The sequence below is a fragment of the Oncorhynchus kisutch genome, linkage group LG20 (assembly GCF_002021735.2).
Source record: "Oncorhynchus kisutch isolate 150728-3 linkage group LG20, Okis_V2, whole genome shotgun sequence".
Classification (NCBI taxonomy): Eukaryota; Metazoa; Chordata; class Actinopteri; order Salmoniformes; family Salmonidae; genus Oncorhynchus; species Oncorhynchus kisutch.
The window spans coordinates 22700029-22722496 of NC_034193.2; the positions used below are offsets into that span (position 1 = coordinate 22700029).

Below are 22468 nucleotides of genomic sequence, written 5' to 3' on the forward strand. Positions count from 1 at the left end.
CAAAGCAGTGCGACAAAAACAACAACAAGCATCACGTCAAGAGGAAACCTGGCACCATCCCTACGGGGAAGCATGGTGGTGGCAGCGTAATACTGTGGGGATGTTTTTCAGCGGCAGGGACTGTGAGACTAGTCAGGGTGAGGGAAAGACGAACGGAGCAAAGTACAGAGAGATCCTTAATGAAAACCTGCTCCAGAGCGCTAAGGACCTCAGAATGGGGCGAAGGTCCACCTTCCAACAGGACAACGACCCTAAGCACACAGCAAAGACAACACAACAAAGGATTTGGGACAACTCTCAATGTCCCTGAGTAGCCCAGCCAGAGCCCGAACTTTAACCCGATCAAACATCTCTGGAGAGATCTGAAAATAGCTGTGCAGCGACTCTCCCCATCCAACCTGACAGAGCTTGAGCGGATCTACAGCGAAGAATGGGAGAAACTCCCCAAATACAGGCATTCCAAGCTTGTAGCATCATACCCAAGAAGATGAGGTTGTAATCCCTGCCAAAGGTGCTTCAACAAAGTACTAAGTAAAGGGTCTGAATACTTATGCAAATGGAATATTTCAGTTTTTTGCAAACATTTCTAAAAATCAAATTTTTCCTTTGTCATTATGGGATAGTGTGTAGATTGACGAGGGAAAAAACTATTTAATCCATTTTAGAATAAGGCTGTAATGTAACAAAATGTGGAAGAAGTGAAGGACTCTGAATACATTCCGAAAGCACTGTAAGCCTCCTCTACACTGGCTGCAAAACAAACAAAAAAATCCATTCAGACACAAAGAGAAGAAGGACCAGGACAGAGACAAGGCAACCATTCTTCAGAGGCTTGTGCTTATCATGTAGGAATAAAGCTTAATGAAAAAAAAAGCACTTGCTGGATGTTTCATAAATCAGTGGCTTGTTCCGAGAGAGCCCTCGTCTGGGACACAACGCTAAATGGGGTCGCTCTTCAGATGACTCGGATCTCCTTTGTTGTGAATCATCTCTCACATAAACGTCAAGGACGTCTCCTTTTAACTAGCACTGCTTGACAGTTCTTTTGATAATAAGGCCTTTCAACAACAACAAAAATGACATCAAATGTGACGTCGGCTTCTACTGCATCAACACTTGAATATAAGGGAACAGCTAGGCTGAGCAATAGAGAAACGGAAGTCTGGAATTTCTGGACATGTCTGCTAATCATGCAGGATGCTAATCCATATAGCCTATACGTGGCAGTGATCATTATCTGCACCGCTAAAAGCTTTTCCTCATAGGTTCCTCTGTGGCTGGCTACAGGGCATCCTGGCCCAATCATTGGGTGGATGTGGTGGTGTGCTGTTCCCAGCCTCAGTCCCCTGGGGGGGGGGGGGGGGGGGGGGGGGGGGGGGCTAGCTGCTGGTTAATAATTCAGGCAATCCATTAGGGCTGTGACGATACCACAATCGCAATATTTTGTTCCATGGCAAAAAATGAAAACACATAGCAGACCCAACTCTTTGGTCCTTTAAAAACCTGTTGTATGTAAAATAGGTCATGCATAGCTTGGAAAATACGTTAAAAGGTGACTCTGGATGACAACACGCTGATGCTTGTTTCCAACATGAGGGCTGTTTTCCGAAAGAAGTTCAATCTGCTTTGGTGTTTTATATCCGTGCCACGATACTAATGAGTATTGGGACACTGGTATCATCCCGGCCCTACAATCCATACAGCACGGCCGCTAAGGACAAAACTGTCACTGGGGCTGGGACTGCAGGGTCTGACAGCAAGGATCCTGGTGTTGGGGGATTTTTTATATATTTAAGTATGAAGTGAAGAATCAGGGAAGAGACAGGACAACGACACAAAGGCAAAAGAAGAAGTTATTTACATTGCAAGAGTTTGACAGCTAGAACAAATAAATGCATAAAAGCAGGGGTTATAGCAAGAATAACTAACTGCACCGCCCTCAACCTCAAGGCTCTCCAGAGGGTGGTGCAGTCTGCACAGCGCATCACCGGGGGCAAACTACCCCTACATCACCCGATGTCACAGGAAGGCCAAAAAGATCACCAAGGACAACAACCCGAGCCACTGCCTGTTCACCCCGCTATCATCCAGAAGGCGAGGGCAGTACAGGTGCATCAAAGCTGGGACCGAGAGACTGAAAAACTATCTCAAATCCATCAGATTGTTAAATAGCCATCACTAACATTGAGTGGCTGCTGCCAACATACAGAGTCAAATCTCTAGCGACTTTAAAAATTGAAAATTGGATGTAATAAATGTATCACTAGTCACTTTAAATGTTTACATACCCTACATTACTCATTTCATATGTATATACTGTATTCTATACCATCTACTGCATCTTGCCTATGCCATTCGGCCATCGCTCATCCATATATTTATATGTACATATTCTTATTCATCCCTTTACACTTGTGTGTATTAGGTTGTTGTTGTGAAATTGTTAGATATTACTGCACTGTCGGATCTAGAAGCACAAGCATTTCGCTACACTCGCATTAACATCTGCTAACCATGTGTATGTGACCAATACAATTTGATTTGATTTGAATAAACTCCACGACTGAAACTTAAAAAAGTGGCAATATGTAACGTTTCGGGCAACCCGACCAAATTCACATATACATTTGAGTTAAAGATCCAAGGCCGGCGCCAGAACAAATCAGTTGGAAGGGCATTTGATTTCTATAGGTGGGGCACCTTTTCCCCACCCTTTTGCAATACATTTATCTATAGGTGTGTTATTGTAAAGACCATAGGTAGCTCGGGAGTTTTAAGTTTGGGGAAGCTGACAATTTAGCCTACTACTTCCAACTTGCTGCGTGTCATTTGTGCTTATTTTTATATGCACACATTCATGGAACAGTTTCATTTCAATAATCATATTTTGATTGGTCCAAATGATCGTCACGTGGATAATCATAAATATCGGATAATAAAACATGTAAAAATAAACATATTGACAAACCATGATCCATTGGCAGCTAAAGAAATGAGCGCATGGAACTCAGAGATAGCCTATAGGCTAATGCAGCAGTAGGCCAATAATATCAGAATGATAATTCCGGTTCATTCAATCGCATAAAAAAAAAAAGAAGACAAAACTGCATGTATGAACTACACATTGACACATCCATCCCAAAGCAGGAGGTTTAAAAAAATATGTCTTTAAGTCGATCTCAGATCGATTGCCTGGGGCCAATTTAACCTCCCCCTTCATGTAAGAAAGAGGATCATTTTGTAAATGTATAAAACTGCATGTTTGACCAATTCCAGTCCCCCACGGGATCATTTTTATGTAGGACTGAGAAGCTCAGTTCCGGGGACTTTTTAAAAAGGACATTCTTCTCCAAAACATTTTTTTTTTTTAATGATGCTGACACCAACTCAAATATAATTTCCACCTCCAGAAATTAGCCCAATAACATATTCGTACAAAATGTTACTAAACAAATAAATAACATATTGGACCATGCATATACCCTATGCATGGTCTACATTATCAGACGTGCTATTAGCAACAAGCATTATCACCTGTAGCCCAACTAATGCAGCATAGTGGCTATAATAAATATACATGCGCTGAAGCATGGGGTTTGCCCATCTGCATTTACCCCATTGGACACAACATCCTGATTGTTATTACTCTGAATATATTAATATATATATTAATTATTATTCAGTAAAAAAAAAAAAAATGGTGCATTTGAAGGGGGGTAGAGAAATAAATGGAAAACTGCCCCCCCCCCTTTTTTTAAACAAAGGCCAAAACAGCTTTAAAATACATTTGCCCGGCAGTGCTTTCCAAAGTATTGACTGCTTGTCAGAATACCTATGGCTCTCGAGAGGAATATTTCCCTAGCAATGAAAACACAACAAGCTGACTAGGTAAATAGGTCAACTATTCTACTTTGGGGTTGTCTGATTTTGTTAAGACTAAAATGACATGGCAAAAATGGTAGCACAGGAAAGATACATCCTGCGTTATATAGTATAGGCATTACTTTGCTCGCGGCTAGAGCAGGCGGCACACCGCTGTTTAAGTTAAGCGCTGCTGTGCTGCGCATTATATATGATTTTATCCCCGTCATCTGAACATCAGCAACAATCATGCATGTCAGTTCAGTGCACATAACTTAAAAGTGAATATAAAATATTTGAGAACACATTTATTTGGGAATACATTTTGTAGAACAGACATGCTTCTGTATTAGGCTGTGATCTCCATACCCAAACTTAACCCTCCTGCATAAAAGGATACATCATATCTGAAGATGGAGGCCTGACTTCAGTTTCGAACCCTTCAATCTATCAGCATGCTAGATGCTACTTTATTATGGTATTTCAGCATTGGTGGGCACTGGGGCTAAGACAGCGGAGGCCCAGTCATGGCGAGCTGTGCCCACATAAGAATGGAGCTTCAGCAGGTAATTAGCCCGAGTTACCTTCGCTTAGTGTAGCCGACGCTGGAGGAGACACTAAGGGGTAAGGTCACACTCACAGGGAAATGATGGGTACAGCGACCATCTGCCAGAGGGACACTGTGTAGCTTCCCTGAGGGAGATGAACTTGAAGATGTGGTAGTGGCTTCTTTCACACCTCACAGCTATGGAAATTAATCACTTACACTTACAGCACACTGACCAGTAAGCTCTTTAAAGTGATGTTTTAAATGATTTTTTCCCTCTGGGGGGGGGGGGGGGGGACTTTTTATCCCCAATTTCATGATAACCAATTGGTAGTTACAGTCTTGTCAAATCGCTGCAACTCCCGTACGGACTCGGAGAGGTGAAGGTCAAGAGCCATGCATCCTCCAAAACACGACCCCGCCAAGCCGCACTGCTTCTTGACGCACTGCTTGCTTAACCCGGAAACCAGCCGCACCAACGTGTCTGAGGAAACACCGTATGGCTGGCGACGAAGGTCAGCGTGCATGCACCTGGCTGCCACAAGGAGTCGCTAGAGTGCGATGGGACAAGGACATCCCACCAGCCCAAACCCTCCCTTAATACAGGCGACGCCGTGCCAATTGTGCGCCACTTCAAGGGTCTCCCAGTCGCGGCCGGCTGCGACACAGCCCGGGATTAAACCCAGATCTGTAGTGTCGCCTCTAGCACTGCGATGCAGTGCCTAATACCACTGCACCACTCGGGAGGCCCCTTCATAGTTATTTCTGCTTTACAAATGAGTAAAGCAAGTGGTTGAATCAATGGCCAAATATCCTTTGATCTATAGTGTGTAGATCATAAATCTGAAGGATAAAAACAGTGTTCAAATCGAGGGATACGTTGGAACATGCCAAACATCACTGGCATTAAACTTCCTAAAGAATTTGTTAAGCTCAGGAATGCCATCTACCCTACGGCAAACCAACGCATTAAGCAGCGGGACTTCTTCATGGGACTTTACTGCTCTGTTCACCGCTTCCTAGTGAGATTTCTCCCAGTCTGAGATTAAACCTTTTCCACTTGAAAGTATTTTCTTGTTGTTGGCGTTCCTCATTCCCTCACTTCCACTCCCTGTCTGTCAAGAGAGGAAATGATGAGTCAGGCAGGGCCTGAGACTCGAGGATTAGCTTGAAGAGCCTCTTCTGTAACCGACAGGTAAAGCATTCTGGCACCGACATGACTCACTCGAGCGGTTGGCTTCACTGATAAGACAGTTTTCCCCTTCTGCTCCCTCCGTCCCCTTACGTTCCTGTCCCTATTGTGGTGGAGCAAATTAACACTGTGTGATGGTAGAGGGGAGTCGTGCGATGAAATCTGAGCTTGGCCAGACTGACGGCAATACTTTTCTTCTGCTCTGCCTACTGTGCACAGACGTCAATTCAACGTCTATTCCACGTTGGTGCAACGTCATTTCATTGCAAAGATGTGGAAACAATGCTGATTCAACCAGTGTGTGCCCAGTGGGTGGTGGCTCAGAGCCGAGTCAAAGAAAGACGGGGACATAAGAGCACATTTCCACTCGACTCATCTGATTCTACAGACAGCACTAGTGACAGACTTCTCTCTACTACAGTATGAGCAGGGGACAGAGGCTCAAGACATTGAGGACCACAGTGATAGCAGACAGAACCTCAGCTGTGACACACTGAAACTGGTGACTCGAGACAGAGGGCTTGGTGACATTGAGACTTGGCCAGTGTAGACGGACACTTTGGTGATAAGTGAGAGGAATGAAAGTAAGACACTGAACTGAAGCTTTCGTGACAATTTGACTAAGCGATTGAGGCTAAAGTGTTAGCGGTAGAAGTTGGAAAGCTTTGGTAGCAATGTCCTGGGAGGGAGACATCCACAACAGGGGTCTTTTCAACAGGTCTCCTTGAGCCATGTAAACATTCAAAACCACACAACTGACTGTGTGGTAACAGAAGATAGAAGACGTATTCTGCACTTCGTAATAATGGCCCATTCTCTTTTTCTAAAGAGGGCAATTGGTTAACTGTCAAAAAAACAAAAACATTTGGGGCTTTGTATGAACGCCAGGTCATAGGAGGGAATTAATAGCATATCAAGAACTAAATATGTTTGGCTTCATTCTCTAGGTGTAAACAGCTGGATGTACTTCAGTATAACGTAACCCATGGCTTCTGGTGATAGTACAGAGACAAAGCTCATCAGCTCTTGCCCCATATGCAGATGAATAATGATCCAAGCACTATTTAGCTGATAGAACAGTAACCTTTAAAAAAAATAAAAAAACACCTCACCTCTGACTGTAATGTTAGTGAATATTTCACGGCCGTCATATTTGATGGGTGAATCTGTCAGTGGGGGAGACAGCTGCAGACGTTTGAATCTTTAAACAGAGAAAACTGTCCGACCGGGTTTAGGCAGACAAGGTGTTGCAGAGTAGGGTTGGGTGGTATACCATATCCCGGGGTATTTTGAAATCCCATCAGTATGATTTTTCAATGCTGTTAATACTTTAATTTTATACACTGCTCAAAAAAATAAAGGGAACACTTAAACAACACAATGTAACTCCAAGTCGATCACACTTCTGTGAAATCAAACTGTCCACTTAGGAAGCAACACTGATTGACAATAAATTTCACATGCTGTTGTGCAAATGGAATAGACCACAGGTGGAAATTATAGGCAAATAGCAAGACACCCCCAATAAAGGAGTGGTTCTGCAGGTGGTGACTACAGACCACTTCTCAGTTCCTATGCTTCCTGGCTGATGTTTTGGTCACTTTTGAATGCTGGCGGTGCTTTCACTCTAGTGGTAGCATGAGACGGAGTCTACAACCCACACAAGTGGCTCAGGTAGTGCAGCTCATCCAGGATGGCACATCAATGTGAGTTGTGGCAAGAAGGTTTGCTGTGTCTGTCAGCGTAGTGTCCAGAGCATGGAGGCGCCACCAGGAGACAGGCCAGTACATCAGGAGACGTGGAGGAGGCCATAGGAGGGCAACAACCTGGCCACAAATGTGCATGTGTCTGCTCAAACGGTCAGAAACAGACTCCATGAGGGTGGTATGAGGGCCCGACGTCCACAGGTGGGGGTTGTGCTTACAGCCCAACACCGTGCAGGACGTTTGGCATTTGCTAGAGAACACCAAGATTGGCAAATTCGCCACTGGCGCCCTGTGCTCTTCACAGATGAAAGCAGGTTCACACTGGGCACATGTGACAGACGTGAAAGTCTGGTGACGCTGTGGAGAACGTTTTGCTGCCTGCAACATCCTCCAGCATGACCGGTTTGGCGGTGGGTCAGTCATGGTGTGGGATGGCATTTCTTTGGGGGGCCGCACAGCCCTCCATGTGCTCGCCAGAGGTAGCCTGACTGCCATTAGGTACCGAGATGAGATCCTCAGACCCCTTGTGAGACCATATGCTGGCCCTGGGTTCCTCCTAATGCAAGACAATGCTAGACCTCATGTGGCTGGAGTGTGTCAGCAGTTCCTGCAAGAGGAAGGCATTGATGCTATGGACTGGCCCACCCGTTCCCCAGACCTGGATCCAATTGAGCACATCTGGGACATCATGTCTCACTCCATCCACCAACGCCACGTTGCACCACAGACTGTCCAGGAGTTGGCGGACTCCAAATCCAGACCTCCATGGGTTGATAAATTTGATTTCCATTGATCATTTTTGTGTGATTTTGTTGTCAGCACATTCAACTAAAGAAAAAAGTATTTAATAAAAATATTTCATTCATTCAGATCTAGGATGTGTTATTTTCGTGTTCCCTTTATTTTTTTGAGCAGTGTATATTAGTTATTTTTAAACAAATACCCGCAACCAACTTGTGCACTAGGTAACAGATAAAGCATCTCGCCCGTCAGACAATTCTTTCATTATGAAGCTTACCGGAACTAGTTAAACGAAACAGCTGTTTGAGCCAGTCAGGTGTGTTTGTTTACAAAGAAGCACAACGAGCGAAAATGGGAGCTTCGTGAGGTGAGTCACTTCTGGTTATCAAGTTACACTTGTATGAAATTTACAAATGTTTGCCAGCTATATATCTTATTAAGTTAACCATCTAAGACGTGCCAAATAAATTCTCTCCAGTTAGGTTTCGTTAACTTGCTAATCTTAGCTAATTGGCTATGGTTAACTTGCAATTTCAAGCTTCATGGTAATAGCAACAATCCTCTTCTGGATTAAGATCCCTGCTGTTTATTTTGTGTGTTAAGCAAACTGCATTTTGCGATACTTGCATAACTTTATGAGTTGGGTTGACTGTCTTAGTAGTAAATGTTTGCATGGGCTCGTTAGCATTTCCCTAGCACCCGCTATGGGGATTCCTTAGTACTAGTTAGCATTTTGGTAGCATTCTGGTAAGTTGTACTTTTGGCGGGGGTTTTACGTCTGGGGAAAAAAAATTGCGCTCCTCGTTTCACTACCGGTAATACGGTCTATATAAATAAAAAAAACATTTAAACAAATTTTAACAAAAAAACTCTACACCACCTTTACTCCACACACAAAGCTCTCCCTCACCCTCCATTTGGCAAATCTGACCATAACTCCAACCTCCTGATTCCTGCTTACAAGCAAAAACTAAAGCAGGAAGTACCAGTGACTCACTCAATACGGAAGTGGTCAGATGATGCAGATGGTAAGCTACAGGACTGTTTTGCTAACACAAACTGGAATATGTTCCGGGATTCTTCTGATGGCATTGAGGAGTACACCACATCAGTCACTGGCTTCATCAATAAGTGCGTCGATGACGTTGTCCCCACACTGACCGTACGTACATACCCCAAACAGAAGCCATGGATCTGCCGCTTTCAAGGACCCGGACACTTATAAGAAATCCTGCTATGCCCTCTGATGAACCATCAAACAGGCAAAGCATCAATAGAGGACTAAGATTGAATAGTAATACACTGGCTGCGACGCTCGTCGGATGAGGCAGGGCTTGCAAACTATTTACAAACTACAAAGGGAAGTACAGACGCGAGTTGACCAGTGACACGAGCCTAACGGAAGAGCTAAATTACTTCTATGCTCGCTTCGAGGCAGGCAACACTGAAGCATGCATGAGAGCACCAGCTGTTCCGGAAGACTGTGTGATCACGCTCTCCATAGCCGATGTAAGACATTTAAACAGATCAACATTTACAAAACCGCAGAGCCTGACAGATTACCAAGACGTGTACTCCGAGCATACGCTGACCAACTGGCAAGTGTCTTCACTGACATTTTCAACCTGTCCCTGACCGGGTCTGTAATACCAACATGTTTCAAGCAGACCAGCATAGTCCCTGTGGCCAAGAACACCAAGGTAACCTGCCTAAATGACTACCGACCCGTAGCACTCACGTCTGAAGCCATGAAGTGCTGACCATGGCTCATATCAACATTATTATCCCAGAAACCATAGACCGACCCCAATTTGCATAACATCCCTACAGATCAGACACTTTAACACTTATTTTTCTTAAAATTGCATTGTTGGGGGCCTCCCGAGTGGCGCAGTGGTCTAAAGCACTGCGTCACAGTGCTAGCTGTGCCACTAGAGATCCTGGTCCGAGTCCAGGCTGCGACCGGGAGACCCATGGGGCGGCGTACAATTGGCCCAGCACTGTCCAGGTTAGGGGAGGGTTTGGCCGGCAGGGATGTTCTTGTCCCATCGCGCAATAGTGACTCCTGTGGCAGGCTGAAGGCAATGCACACTGACACAGTCGCCAGGTGCACGGTGTTTCCTCCGCCACATTGGTGCGACTGGCTTCCTTGGTTAAGCGGGCATTGTGTCAAGAAGCATGTTCTCGACCTTCGCCTCTCCCGAGTCCGTACGGGAGTTGTAGCGATGGGACAAGACTGTAACTACCAATTGGATACCACGAATTTGGGGAGCTAAATAAATAAAAATAAAAACTGCATTGTTGGTTAAGGGCTTGTAAGTAAGCATTTCACTGTATTCGACGCATGTGACAAAAATAAATTGATTTGATCACTTGGAGACGAGTTTCCCGATGTGGCCTGCCCATCAGACAGGCAATAGTCCTTGTTGGGAAGACACACTGAAATAAGTCAGACACAAACACAACACATGCTTGCCAAATCCATGTGGACCCGTTTTAATCCAATTAAAGGGAAAAGAGCCAGTGGAATGGAGCAATGGTAAACGCTTGCATGCGTCATACTAGGACAGACACAGATGCTTGCAATAAGAACCAGCCAGGGAACAGCAGACAGGAACCCCAGGAGGGACCGAGGGAATTTGCCATAAAGTCAGTCACTGTACATAACCACCTAGTTGCCCTCATGGGGTTATGGGAAGAAACAATGGAAAAAGACTGGTCCCGAGATGATGTGAAACTACCTTGAAAAGGTCAATTTGGTCTCTGGATAACACACTTTAGCATTTCCTGGAAGCATCACAAAAGGAGGAAAACCCTTCTGCAAACCTGATACAGTGCATTCAGAAAGTATTCACACCCCTTGACTTTTTCTAAATGTTGGGACGGTGGGATTCAAATGTAATTCATTTTTCATTTTTTAGTCAACAATCTACACGAAATACTCTACTGTCAAAATGGAAGAAAGTCTAATATTTGTATTAAAAAAAAGAATAAAAAATAAAAAAAGTTTTAAGTATGACAACTAAAACGAATATATCTTGATTACATAAGTATTCAACCCCCTGAGGCAATATATTAGAATCACCTTTGTCAGTGATTACAGCTGTGAGTCTTTCTGGTTAAGTCTCTAAGACCTTTGCGCACACTTGGATTGTGGATTGATTTTTTAATTCTTCAAGCTCTGTCAAGTTGGTTGTTGATCATTGCTAGACAGCCATTTTAAAGTCTTCCCATAGATTTTCAAACCGAAAACTGTAATTAGGCCACTCAGGAACATCCAATGTCGTCTTGGTAAGCAACTCCAGTGTATATTTGTGACCCACCGCTTCGATAATGTAGCAACATTTGAAAATTTTTTTTTTTTTTACATTGGATAAAAGTAGAGACTCAGAGCTACAAAATGTATATCATACACTGCACTTGAGGACCTACTGGAGAGTTATTCTTGGTCTATACCCATTCAGAATCTTTCACAACCTCTTAAGGATTCACATGTGGAGGCCATGTGCTAAACAGAGTGAATAAGGCAGTGTAGTAGACAACCAAAGATTTCAAGACTAAAAGTAATGAAAGTAGTAGCCTTGGCCTATATCCTAATCTGACATTGTTATATGTTATAAAGATTTTATAAATATTAGCTGATGCTTACACAGACCCTTGTCTAAATGGATGGGTCATGTGAAATAAATGCTATAATCTACTCCAAGCCAGCTAAGTGGATGGGTCACTTATTGTCTAGACATGTACACGTTCATGAAATACAATAGATGGCCAAAATCACCCACAGACACACCTGGCTAACTTTTTATTTTTTACAGCTACAGTATGTTTGGCCTGTTGTTGTGTCAATGTGCAGCAATGTTGTTGAGAGCAGTAGCAACATTGTATTTACAGATGGCATACAAGTTTGTTATTAAGGCACATGAAAGTTCACATGTTCCAGAAGGCATTTCAGCCAAAAAACACATTTTGTTAAAATAAATACAAATGCCTCTCCTGTAAAGTAGTGACGTGCGACATATGGCTAGCCTCTTGAAACAGGTCACATTTGGCCTTGTTTCAGGTAATTGTTCTGCTGAAAAGTGAATTTGTCTCCCAGTTCTGTTAGAAAGCAGACAACCAGGTTTTCCTCTAGGATTTTGCCTGTACTTGTACTATTCTGTTTATTTTTATCCTAAAAAAACTCCCTAGTCCTTGCCGATGACAAGCATACATACCCATAACATGATGCAGCCACTGCCATGCTTGAAAATATCAAGAGTGGTACACAGTGATGTGTTTGATTTGCACCAAACATAACACTTTGTATTCAAGAAATATAGTTCATTTCTATGCCACATATTTTCATTTTTATTTTTGGGCCATATTGCAAACAGGATGCATTTTTTTGAATATTTTTTTATTCTGTAGAGACTTTCTTCTTTGACTCTGTCATTTAGGTTAGTATTGTGGAATAACTACAATGTTGTTGATCCATCCTCAGTTCTCCTATCACAGCCATGCAACTCTGTAACTGTTTTAAAAAGTCACCATTGGCCTCATGGTGAAATCCCGGAGCTGTTTCCTTCCTCTCTGGCAATTGAGTTAGAGAGGACGCCTGTATCTTTGTAGTGACTGGGTATATTGATACACCATCTAAAGTGTAATTAATAACTTCACCGTGCTCAAAGGGATATTCAATGTCTGCTTTTTTTTTACCCACCTACCAATATGTGTCCTTCTTTGTGGATGAATCTGTGTTTGAAATTCGCAGCTCGACTGAGGGACCTTACAGATACTTGTATGTGTGGGGTACAGAGATGAGGTAGTCATTCAAAAATCAGGTTCATGCGACTTGTTAAAAAAAATGTTTTACTCCTGAACTTATTTAGGTTTGCCATAACAAAGGGATTGAATACTTATTGACTCAAGACACTTCAGCTTAAAAAGTAAATTAATTAAACATTTCTAAAAATATAATTCCACTTTGACATTATGGGGGGGTATTGTGTGTAGGCCAGTGACACAAAATTTAAATTTAATACATTTTTTAAAAATCAGGCTGTAACACAAAATGTGGAAAAGGTCAAGGGGTGTAAATACTTCCTGAAGGCTTACGTTTCTGTAGAGACCTGTTACCATCATAGACCCAGGCAAAAAAACAACAACCATTGAATGCATAGCTTGTTTAAGTGTTTAGTTCATGTGTGGGTTGCTTTCTTAAGCAAGCCTAAATCTGTGATTAAAGCGAAGTGAAGAATACTGATTTGGTACACGGACCCTTCCCATGACCAATGAGTCACTGCTGGGAGAAGCTGAATAAAAAAAATTAGACAAAGACAGGACAGTTTGCCAATTTTCAGGGGCTGGAAAGAAACAGCCAGAGAAAGAGCCCAGTGTGTTACAGGAGGACACTAGAACTACTTTTCGGGGACTAAACCCTCGACATGAATCAGCAAATTTAAGCTGAGCTGTTGTTTTTATATTTCATCCTCTGCCACGGCTCAGCTAGACTTGCCTAACCTCGTTAGACTCATGCAGAAATGTGTATGTGTGTGGGGTGAGAGAGAGGGCGACGGTGCGCTCCAAGCATCATTATACATTGCTCCTCAAAGCCATGTGAGTGAGTGCGTTGTGTGTGTACGCAGACCCTCTTTGCTACCAAAAGCAGTGTTACGTGAGCATATGTGGTAAGATGTGCATGCATGTATGTATATGAGCTCAGCTGACTGAGGCTAGAGTCTGATTGGTGATGGAGGCAGAGGATTGTTGCTATGGAGATGCCCCTGAACACAGTGTAAAAGGGTCTCCTGAAACAATAAAGGGGTTCAAATCAAATCTTATTTATTTGTCACATGCGCCGAATACAACAGGTGTAGTAGACCTTACCGTGAAATACTTACTTACAAGCCCTTAACCAACAATGCAGTTCAAGAAGTAGAGCAGGTTACCTTAGCATTCTTGAGCACAGGGACTATGGTGGTCGGCTTAAAACATGTAGGTACTACAGACTCGGTCAGAGAGAGGTTTAAAACGTCAGTAAAGACACTTGCCAGTTGGTCCACGCATGCTTTGAGTACACGTCAGAGCCGGTGTAGTAGGTTTCGATCTTAGTCCTGTATTGACGCTTTGCACGTTTGTTGGTTCATCCGGGGGCATAGCGGGATTTCTTGTGAACGTCTGGATTAGTGACCCGCTCCTCGAAAGCGTCAGCTCTAGCCTTTAGCTCGGTGTGGATGTTGCCTGTAATCCATGGCTTCTGGTTGGAATATGTACATACGGTCACTGTGGGAACGACGTCGTTGATGCACTTATTGATGAAGCCGGTGACTGAGGTGGTATACTACTCAATGCCATTGGATGAATCCAGGAACATATTCCAGTCTGTGCTAGCGAAACAGTCCTGTAGCGTAGCATCTGATCACTTCCGTATTGAGCGAGTCACTGGTACTTCCTGTTTTAGTTTTTTCTTTTAAGCAGGAATCAGGAGGATAGAATCATGGTCAAATTTGCAAAATGGAGGGCGAGGGAGAGCTTTGTAATGCGTCTCTGTGTGTGGAGTAAAGGTGGTCTATCATTTTTTTCTCCTCTGGTTGCATGTGACATGATGGTAGAAATGAGGTAAAACGGATTTAAGTTTGCCTACATTACAGTCACTGGTCACTATGAGCGCTTCTGAGTGAGCATTTTCTTGTTTGCTTATGGCCTTATACAGCTCGTTGAGTAAAGTCTTAGTGCCAGTATCGGTTTGTGGTGGTAAATAGACAGCTACTAATAATATAGATGAGAACTCTCTTGGTAGATAGTGTGGTCTACAGCTTATTATGAGGTATTCTACCTCAGGCGAGCAATACCTCAAGACCTCTTTAATATTAAACACCGTGCAACAGCAGTTATTGACAAACAGACACACAACCCGCTCCTTGTCTTACCAGATGTAGCTGTCCTCATTCTTACAAAGGCACTCTGCCCTCCTCCCCCTTTTTCGACGATTTGATGACGGGGATTTGGGCCTTGTCTCAACAAAGCAGTATATCCTTCGCGTCGGACTCATTAAATAAAAATCTTTGTCCAGTTCGAAGTGAGTAATCGCTGTTCTTATGTCCAAAAGCTAATCTCCATCATAAATAGCAGAAACATTAAGTACAACATGAGTTACAAACAATGCGAAAAAACAAACAAAATAGCAGTTGGTTAGGAGCCCGTAAAACGGCAGCCATCCCCTCTGGCGCCATTATCAGTATCTGATGATGCAAACCGACACTGACAAAGCTATTATTATTGGGGTGGCAGGTAGCCTAGTGGTTAGAGCGTTGGACTAGTAACCGGAAGGTTGCAAGATCGAATCCCCGAGCTAACAAGGTAAAAATCTGTCGTTCTGCCACCGAACAAGGCAGTTAACCAACTGTTCCTAGGCTGTCATTGAAAATAAGAATTTGTTCTTAACTGACTTGCCTAGTTAAATAAGGTCAAATCAAAGATTACGGACACCACAGCCATCCAAAATTCCACGACCATCACTGCCCTACCTATAAGACCTCTCCAAGTGATAGTACAGTTTGACTTAACTGAGGGGCAGCAGCGGAGTAAGTATTGACAAGCTCAGACAATAGTAGTGGGAGATGAATGAGCTAGAAAAGGCCAACACTGAATAAATAATGACATCCATTGTAAGGACATTTGATAAGTCTTCAGAAAATCAATAACCAACAACCGGACTTGATTCCCCCGGTGACTCAGCAATAACATCAATACACCGGAGGTGGAAGCCGATAGCAGCTCCACTGTTCTCCTTCCCGGAGAGCTGACATTCAAACCTATAAGCGGGAATGAAAAAGAAAGAAACATGTCTTTCCCGTAGCTCCTCTGAAGGCTAATCACAGAAAGTTGGAGCCACCTGTTTCAATTATCATGAGCTAAAAAGTAAAAACTGGTTATTCAAACTAGCTTGTCCTTTCACATTATTGACTAGCTAGGCCTATATCCTCAATCAATTCAAAACTCAGACTCAAAGAGTGGCATAATCTAGGTGGGGAAATATTCAATGAAAGCACATCCTGCCCACATGACAAAACATCAGGACTCTTTCAAACAGCAAGCTGTTTCTGAAACCATGAGGCGTCCGGTTTCACATTCACTTCCTTCTTGGAAAATGACCGGGCCTCTAACGCTAACCCCCCCTAAGCTAACAAGATGTTTAATGAGACTGGCGAATCCTCCAAGGTTTTATAGACTACAACACCATTAATTACACTAGGCGGTCGGTCAGTTTGCAGGGAGGACTCTGCCATCTGCGCAGCGGCGGCCATCTGTTAGTGGACGGCAGGTACCGACAGAGGTCAAACAACAGAGCCAGGTGTAGTGAGTGTTCGCAAACTAAGGTGACAGCATCGAATCAACAGTTGTCTAGTCTGGGAGCCCTCCAAAGTATTTGCCATACAGTGGGGCAAAAAAGTATTTAGTCAGCCACCAATTGTGCAAGTTCTCCCACTTAAAAAGATGAGAGACATGTAATTTTCATCATAGGTACACTTCAACTATGACAGACAAAATGAGAATTAAAAAAATCCAGAAAATCACATTGTAGGATTTTTTATGAATTTATTTGCAAATTATGGTGGAAAATAAGTATTTGGTCAATAACAAAAGTTTCTCAATACTTTGTTATATACCCTTTGTTGGCAATGACAGAGGTCAAACATTTTCTGTAAGTCTTCACAAGGTTTTCACACACTGTTGCTGGTATTTTGGCCCATTCCTCCATGCAGATCTCCTCTAGAGCAGTGATGTTTTGGGGCTGTTGCTGGGCAACACGGACTTTCAACTCCCTCCAAAGATTTTCTATGTGGTTGAGATCTGTAGACTGGCTAGGCCACTCCAGGACCTTGAAATGCTTCTTGCGAAGACTCTCCTTCGTTGCCCAGGCAGTGAGTTTGGGATCATTGTCATGCTGAAAAAACCCAGCCACGTTTCATCTTCAATGCCCTTGCTGATGGAAGGAGGTTTTCAATCTCACGATACATGGCCCCATTCATTCTTTCCTTTACACGGATCAGTCGTCCTGGTCCCTTTGCAAAAAAACTGCCTCAAAGCATGATGTTTCCACCCCCATGCTTCACAGTAGGTATGGTGTTCTTTGGATGCAACTCAGCATTCTTTGTCCTCCAAACACGACGAGTTGAGTTTTTACCAAAAAGTTATATTTTGGTTTCATCTGACCATATCACATTCTCCCAATCTTCTTCTGGATCATCCAAATGTTCTCTAGCAAACTTCAGACGGGCCTGGACATGTAACTGGCTTAAGCAGGGGGACACGTCTGGCACTGCAGGATTTGAGTCCCTGGCGGCGTAGTGTGTTACTGATGGTCGGCTTTGTTACTTTGGTCCCAGCTCTCTGCAGGTCATTCACTAGGTCCCCCAGTGTAGTTTTGCAATTTTTGCTCACCGTCCTTGTGATCATTTTGACCCCACAGGGTGAGACCTTGCGTGGAGCCCCAGATCGAGGGAGATTATCAGTGGTCTTGTATGTCTTCCATTTCCTAATAATTGCTCCCACAGTTGATTTATTCAAACCAAGCTGCTTACCTATTGCAGATTCAGTCCCTCAACCACATAGAAAATCTTTGGAGGGAGTTGAAAGTCCGTGTTGCCCAGCAACAGCCCCAAAACATCACTGCTCTAGAGGAGATCTGCATGGAGGAATGGGCCAAAATACCAGCAACAGTGTGTGAAAACCTTGTGAAGACTTACAGAAAACCTTTGACCTCGGTCATTGCCAACATAGGGTATATAACAAAGTATTGAGATAAACTTTTGTTATTGACCAAATACTTATTTTCCACCATAATTTGCAAATAAATTCATTAAAAATCCTACAAAGTGATTTTCTGGATTTTTCTTCTTCTCATTTTGTCTGTCATTGTTGAAGTGTACCTATGATGAAAATTACAGGCCTCTCTCATCTTTTTAAGTGGGAGAAGTTGCACAATTGGTGGCTGACTAAATACTTTTTTGCCCCACTGTACGAGCTCCCCAAACAACCCGGCGAGAGAGTTTGTGTCCGGGTCACTCCATGGGTGTAATCAACTTGGCACACCGATCCAATCAGCTTTTCTTCAAATTCGGCACATCGAAGAGGGAGGTACTAAGAGGCGGGATTGTCAGATGTCAAATCCAGCTTAAGTGGATTTTGGATATCATATTGGATATAAAACATTAAAGTGGAACTATGATTAGATCAAATTTGGTGGTGGAACAATAGTTTTGATTGGATAATATTTTACCAGATTTACTGATACTGCAATATTGTCAGTGCATGTAAAAATATTTTATTGAAAAGGCTTGAATATGACATAATAGTCTACAGTAAATCTGTATAGGGCAGCGGCAGGTGTTGGATTTAGAGTGGATCTGAGTGCTCTGAGAATTGCCACACTAAAAATAACAAAACACCCTTAGGATACCACTCAAAGACAACACACAACACCTATCACAATGTTGTGATTTGCACAACAAAGCTATCTGTCCTTTATTCTCACTCTTTCTGCTCCCGGTAACAGCAGTCCCTGTGTAATACAAGCCCTAGTGTTACAGAGCATGGCCAATTTCTCTCCTTGCTGCCCATCAACAGGCCTGACCAGTCGGGCCCTCTCGCCAAGATGCAGTGGACTGAGGAGTGAAGTGTTGGCTCTTACCTGCGCTCTCTGTGTGGAGGTGGCAGATGCTGCTGGCGCGTAATGAAGGTGGTGCCCCACACAGGACTGCTGTGGCTGTTCCTAAGCCAGCCCATAGGAGGCGACGACGGGTACGGGGTGCTCCGGAAGCCGTGGTCCGACTCGGTCTCCGCGGTGAGAGAGGAGGCAGAACTCCCCATCCTCCTTTTGAAGTCTACTTGGGGTTCTCACCCTTTGAACCCGCAAAATGTGCGGGACGGGGAGGAGCGGAGTGACAGTGCCTTGTGTCTCAATCTCAGGCTTACAGTTTAAGGGTGGGGGATGGGGGAAACTAGGGCTGGGTGAAAACCCTCCTCATGTGTTCTCAGTCCTGACAAATTTCCAACTGGCACAATTCGAAAAGCAAGCCCCATTTCAAAAAGGGATGGATTTCATCCTGTGAAGTGACTCCAAGTGTGCTTGAAGATGGCTATATCCCCCAAAAAATCAAATAGAAAGGCAATAATGAGGAAATCAAAGCGAGGGTATTCAAAAAAACAAGTGAAACACGACGTTTCAAACTCCAGATCAGGGTGGATTTCCCACAGCGAGGAGGAAGTGCTCAATACAAACTGTAATTGTTTGCCTCGGGCACTGATTCCACTTTGACACTTTCTCCAGGAAATAACTCACACTCCTCTCTTCTCTGTAGTGGGTACCAATTTTTCTCTGTCGTAGACTTGTAGGCCTCTTAACTAACTCTCTGGGCCATGTTGTCTGGAGTGTCATTCAACTATTCCTTCTGCACTATTTGCAGTGTTCCTCCCTCGCGTATGCAGTCTCATGCCTGATCCATCATGCTTGAAACCTTTGTCACACACAGACACAGGCAGTGGAAGGAGCACACACAAACATGACCGGGTCCTCCGTCAATCGACATCTCTGAGATAATATAGCACAGTTGAGGCACTGGAATGTTTTTTTGTTTGTTGACAAAAAAGGAATCAAACATTTTTACCAAAAAATGAACTGAAAAGTGACTAGCAGAGGTCTGGGGCGTTGGTTTTGGTTTTGCTTACGCCAGAATTAATTCATATCAAATTAAAGGACAAACCATGACATGGATAACAAACCAAGTGATTTTGCTATTGTCAAATAGGAGGTTATTTTTGTTATTTATTTATATGGCTTTGAATAAGCTTTTAAATCAAAAGAAAATCTGAATAAACTAAACCAATAAGTCCTTTAATTTTGTATTATTTTCTACTGTAATGTTTATCTGAGAAGCACAGTCTCAGTCTACTGTCTCAGTTGACTTGTTGTCCCGAATGATTCTCTGTGTGCAGGCACTGCTGGCACACTGACTGAAGCTCTGGTATCCAAAGCTCATCTTTCAAATTTCGACACTTGCCCACAGCTGCTAAAACGTATTACCCAGAATATTGCTCAAATCACCCCGTTGCATTTCTTAGTGGCTGAAATGTGGGATACTGAGTGCTTACAAAATGTCGCACTATTCACAACTAGGCTACTCTGACTGAGGCAATGTCCCGAATAGCTATTATAACATGAAAACAAACAAACTTCGGGAACTGAAATTGAACAAAACCCAAACAACGTGTATGCAGGCCTACATAAAGCGCAGGGAAGAACACGAACAACACATACTGAAATATGGCTAATGTTCCTAGGCAGTCCCAATCCAAAGAGAAGTTCTACTAAATATTCGACACGTGCGACCTTTATAGCGGAGTGTCCCGTTATGGTCTGCAGTCCTTTGCCGGTGCGTCCACCGTACGAAACGCGAGATGATCCCGGTTTCCGTCCCGCAGTCTGGGTAGCCTATTCGCAGCTTTATTTTTAGTCTGATCCCATCGATGATGCAGCGGTCTGGTGGTTCATTTGTATACAGTAGGCTTTATGTGTGCCAACCTGTCATAGCGAGGAGGCTAACTATGCCAGGGGAACTACGATGGTGCATTCCGGTGCAATGAAGGCGTGAAGTCTAATTATATGCACATGCATTTTGTATTCCCATGGAGACAAAAACTGTAGCCTGCCTGGTGCCTCTAACACGCGAATACAATACCACACTTAATTTATTCAGTCTCACGTATATTCATTATCGACATAAAAAGCTATGTAAAGGCTCACAGCCGATCACTATCAAATAAGCTGCGCCAATAGTGAAGATTAAACATATTTCATTCATGCCAATACAGTCTTGCTTATTACAATGTAGTTAACTACAATGTAAAGCGTTGCCTACAAAGGCATTTAACAATGTATCGAATTACCGTCAGTGCCAGGGCTGCAATACAGAGGCGAATTCAGAATAAACCATGAAGGCTACAGTTGTAGCAATCTGCCAGTTTCCAGTGACTAACTCCGGAGCTGACTAAATTGTATTGAGGGCAGGGACTCATCATGCCAGAGCCGACATATCAGACTATTAAAAACGTGAAAATGGTACTAAACAGTCTCATCCAGAATTGATTTTAGACTCAAATTCCACTGTCTTCTGCCCGGTCCATTCTCGTGCGCTCATAATTCCAGTGTTTTATGATGCTGATCCTCTTTGACTTCTATTAGGAAACATCCTCGCTTCCGCCCCGTCGTCGCTTCAGAAATAAATTACTACCCATACTGCAATGCTCCATCCTGGACCCACTGTATGTTTTGCACCGGGGGCTGTTTTCATTGCATTATATTTAAAAAAATATATATAATTCTCCCTCTCTGATAAGTGCAGCGGATGCAGATGCAATCTCTTCTTAACAGAGAATGACAGCGAGTCAAGCAGCGCGCAGGCGCATTAGGATGTTGGCAGAGAAAGTAAAAGGCTTAATTCAAGAGATCAAAACTGATAAATACGCTCCATCAAGTGTTACTCAGTAGCAGGACTGATACTGTCAGTGTTGTGTTCGAGACCACCTAAAGCGAGCCCGATTCAAGACCAAGACCGGAGTAAATGGAGTCCAAACCAAGACCAACCAAGGAGATGTTGTGTGTCCATATTTCAGAAGAACATATGGATTCTTCAGATATTCAGAATGCTGAACAAAATGCATGCTGAGGGCAAATAGAGAACCACTCTACAAATTACCACTAACCTTACCACTAACCAACATGTGAAGTGTTGGTGTCATGTTTCATGAGATGAAATAAAAGATCCCAGAAATGTTCCATATGCACAAAATGTCGTGCAAAAATGGGTTAATCCATCCACTTACCAGGTGTGACATATCAAGAAGCTGAATAAACAGCATGCTCATTACACACGTGCACCTTGTGCAGGGAACAATAAAAGGCCACTCTAAAAATGTGCCGATTTGACACAGAACACAATGCCACAGATGTCTCAACTTGAGGGAGCATGCAATTGGCATGTTGACTGCAGGAATGTCCACCAGAACTGTTGCCAGAGAATTGAATGTTCATTTCTCTACCATCTGCTGCCTCCAATGTAGTTTTAAAGCAGTACGTTCAACCGGCCTCACAACCACAGACCACGTGTAACCACGCCAGCCCAGGACCTCCACATCTGGCTTCTTCCCCTGAGGGATCGTCTGAGACCAGCCACCTGGACAGATAATGAAGCTGAGGAGTATTTCTGTCTGTAATCAAGTTTTTCCCAACAAAAAGGCTTTTTCTGATTGGCTGGGCCTGGCTCACCAGTGGGTGGGTGGGCCTATGCCCTCCCAGGACAACCCATGGCTGCACCCTTGCCCAGTCATGTGAAATTCATAGATTAGGGCCTAATTATTTTCAATTGACTGATTTTCTTA

At 43.4% G+C, this 22468-nt stretch overlaps 1 protein-coding gene across 3 annotated transcripts in view; it reads right to left on the reverse strand.

The window, feature by feature from the left end:
- capn15 (calpain 15) overlaps positions 1–22468 on the reverse strand; it is a 71059-nt gene that overhangs the window by 41510 nt on the left and 7081 nt on the right. The window contains exon 1 of one of the 3 annotated variants that reach the window (XM_031799076.1): positions 18723–21213. The exons of 1 other annotated variant lie outside the window; for it this stretch is intronic. In XM_031799076.1, coding sequence (XP_031654936.1) covers positions 18723–18901 — 179 coding nt within the window. In that variant the 5' untranslated portion in view covers positions 18902–21213. Of the gene's footprint in view, positions 1–18722; positions 21217–22468 lie in introns of those variants that run through there. One more of the 3 variants, XM_031799075.1, reaches the window with a different exon arrangement.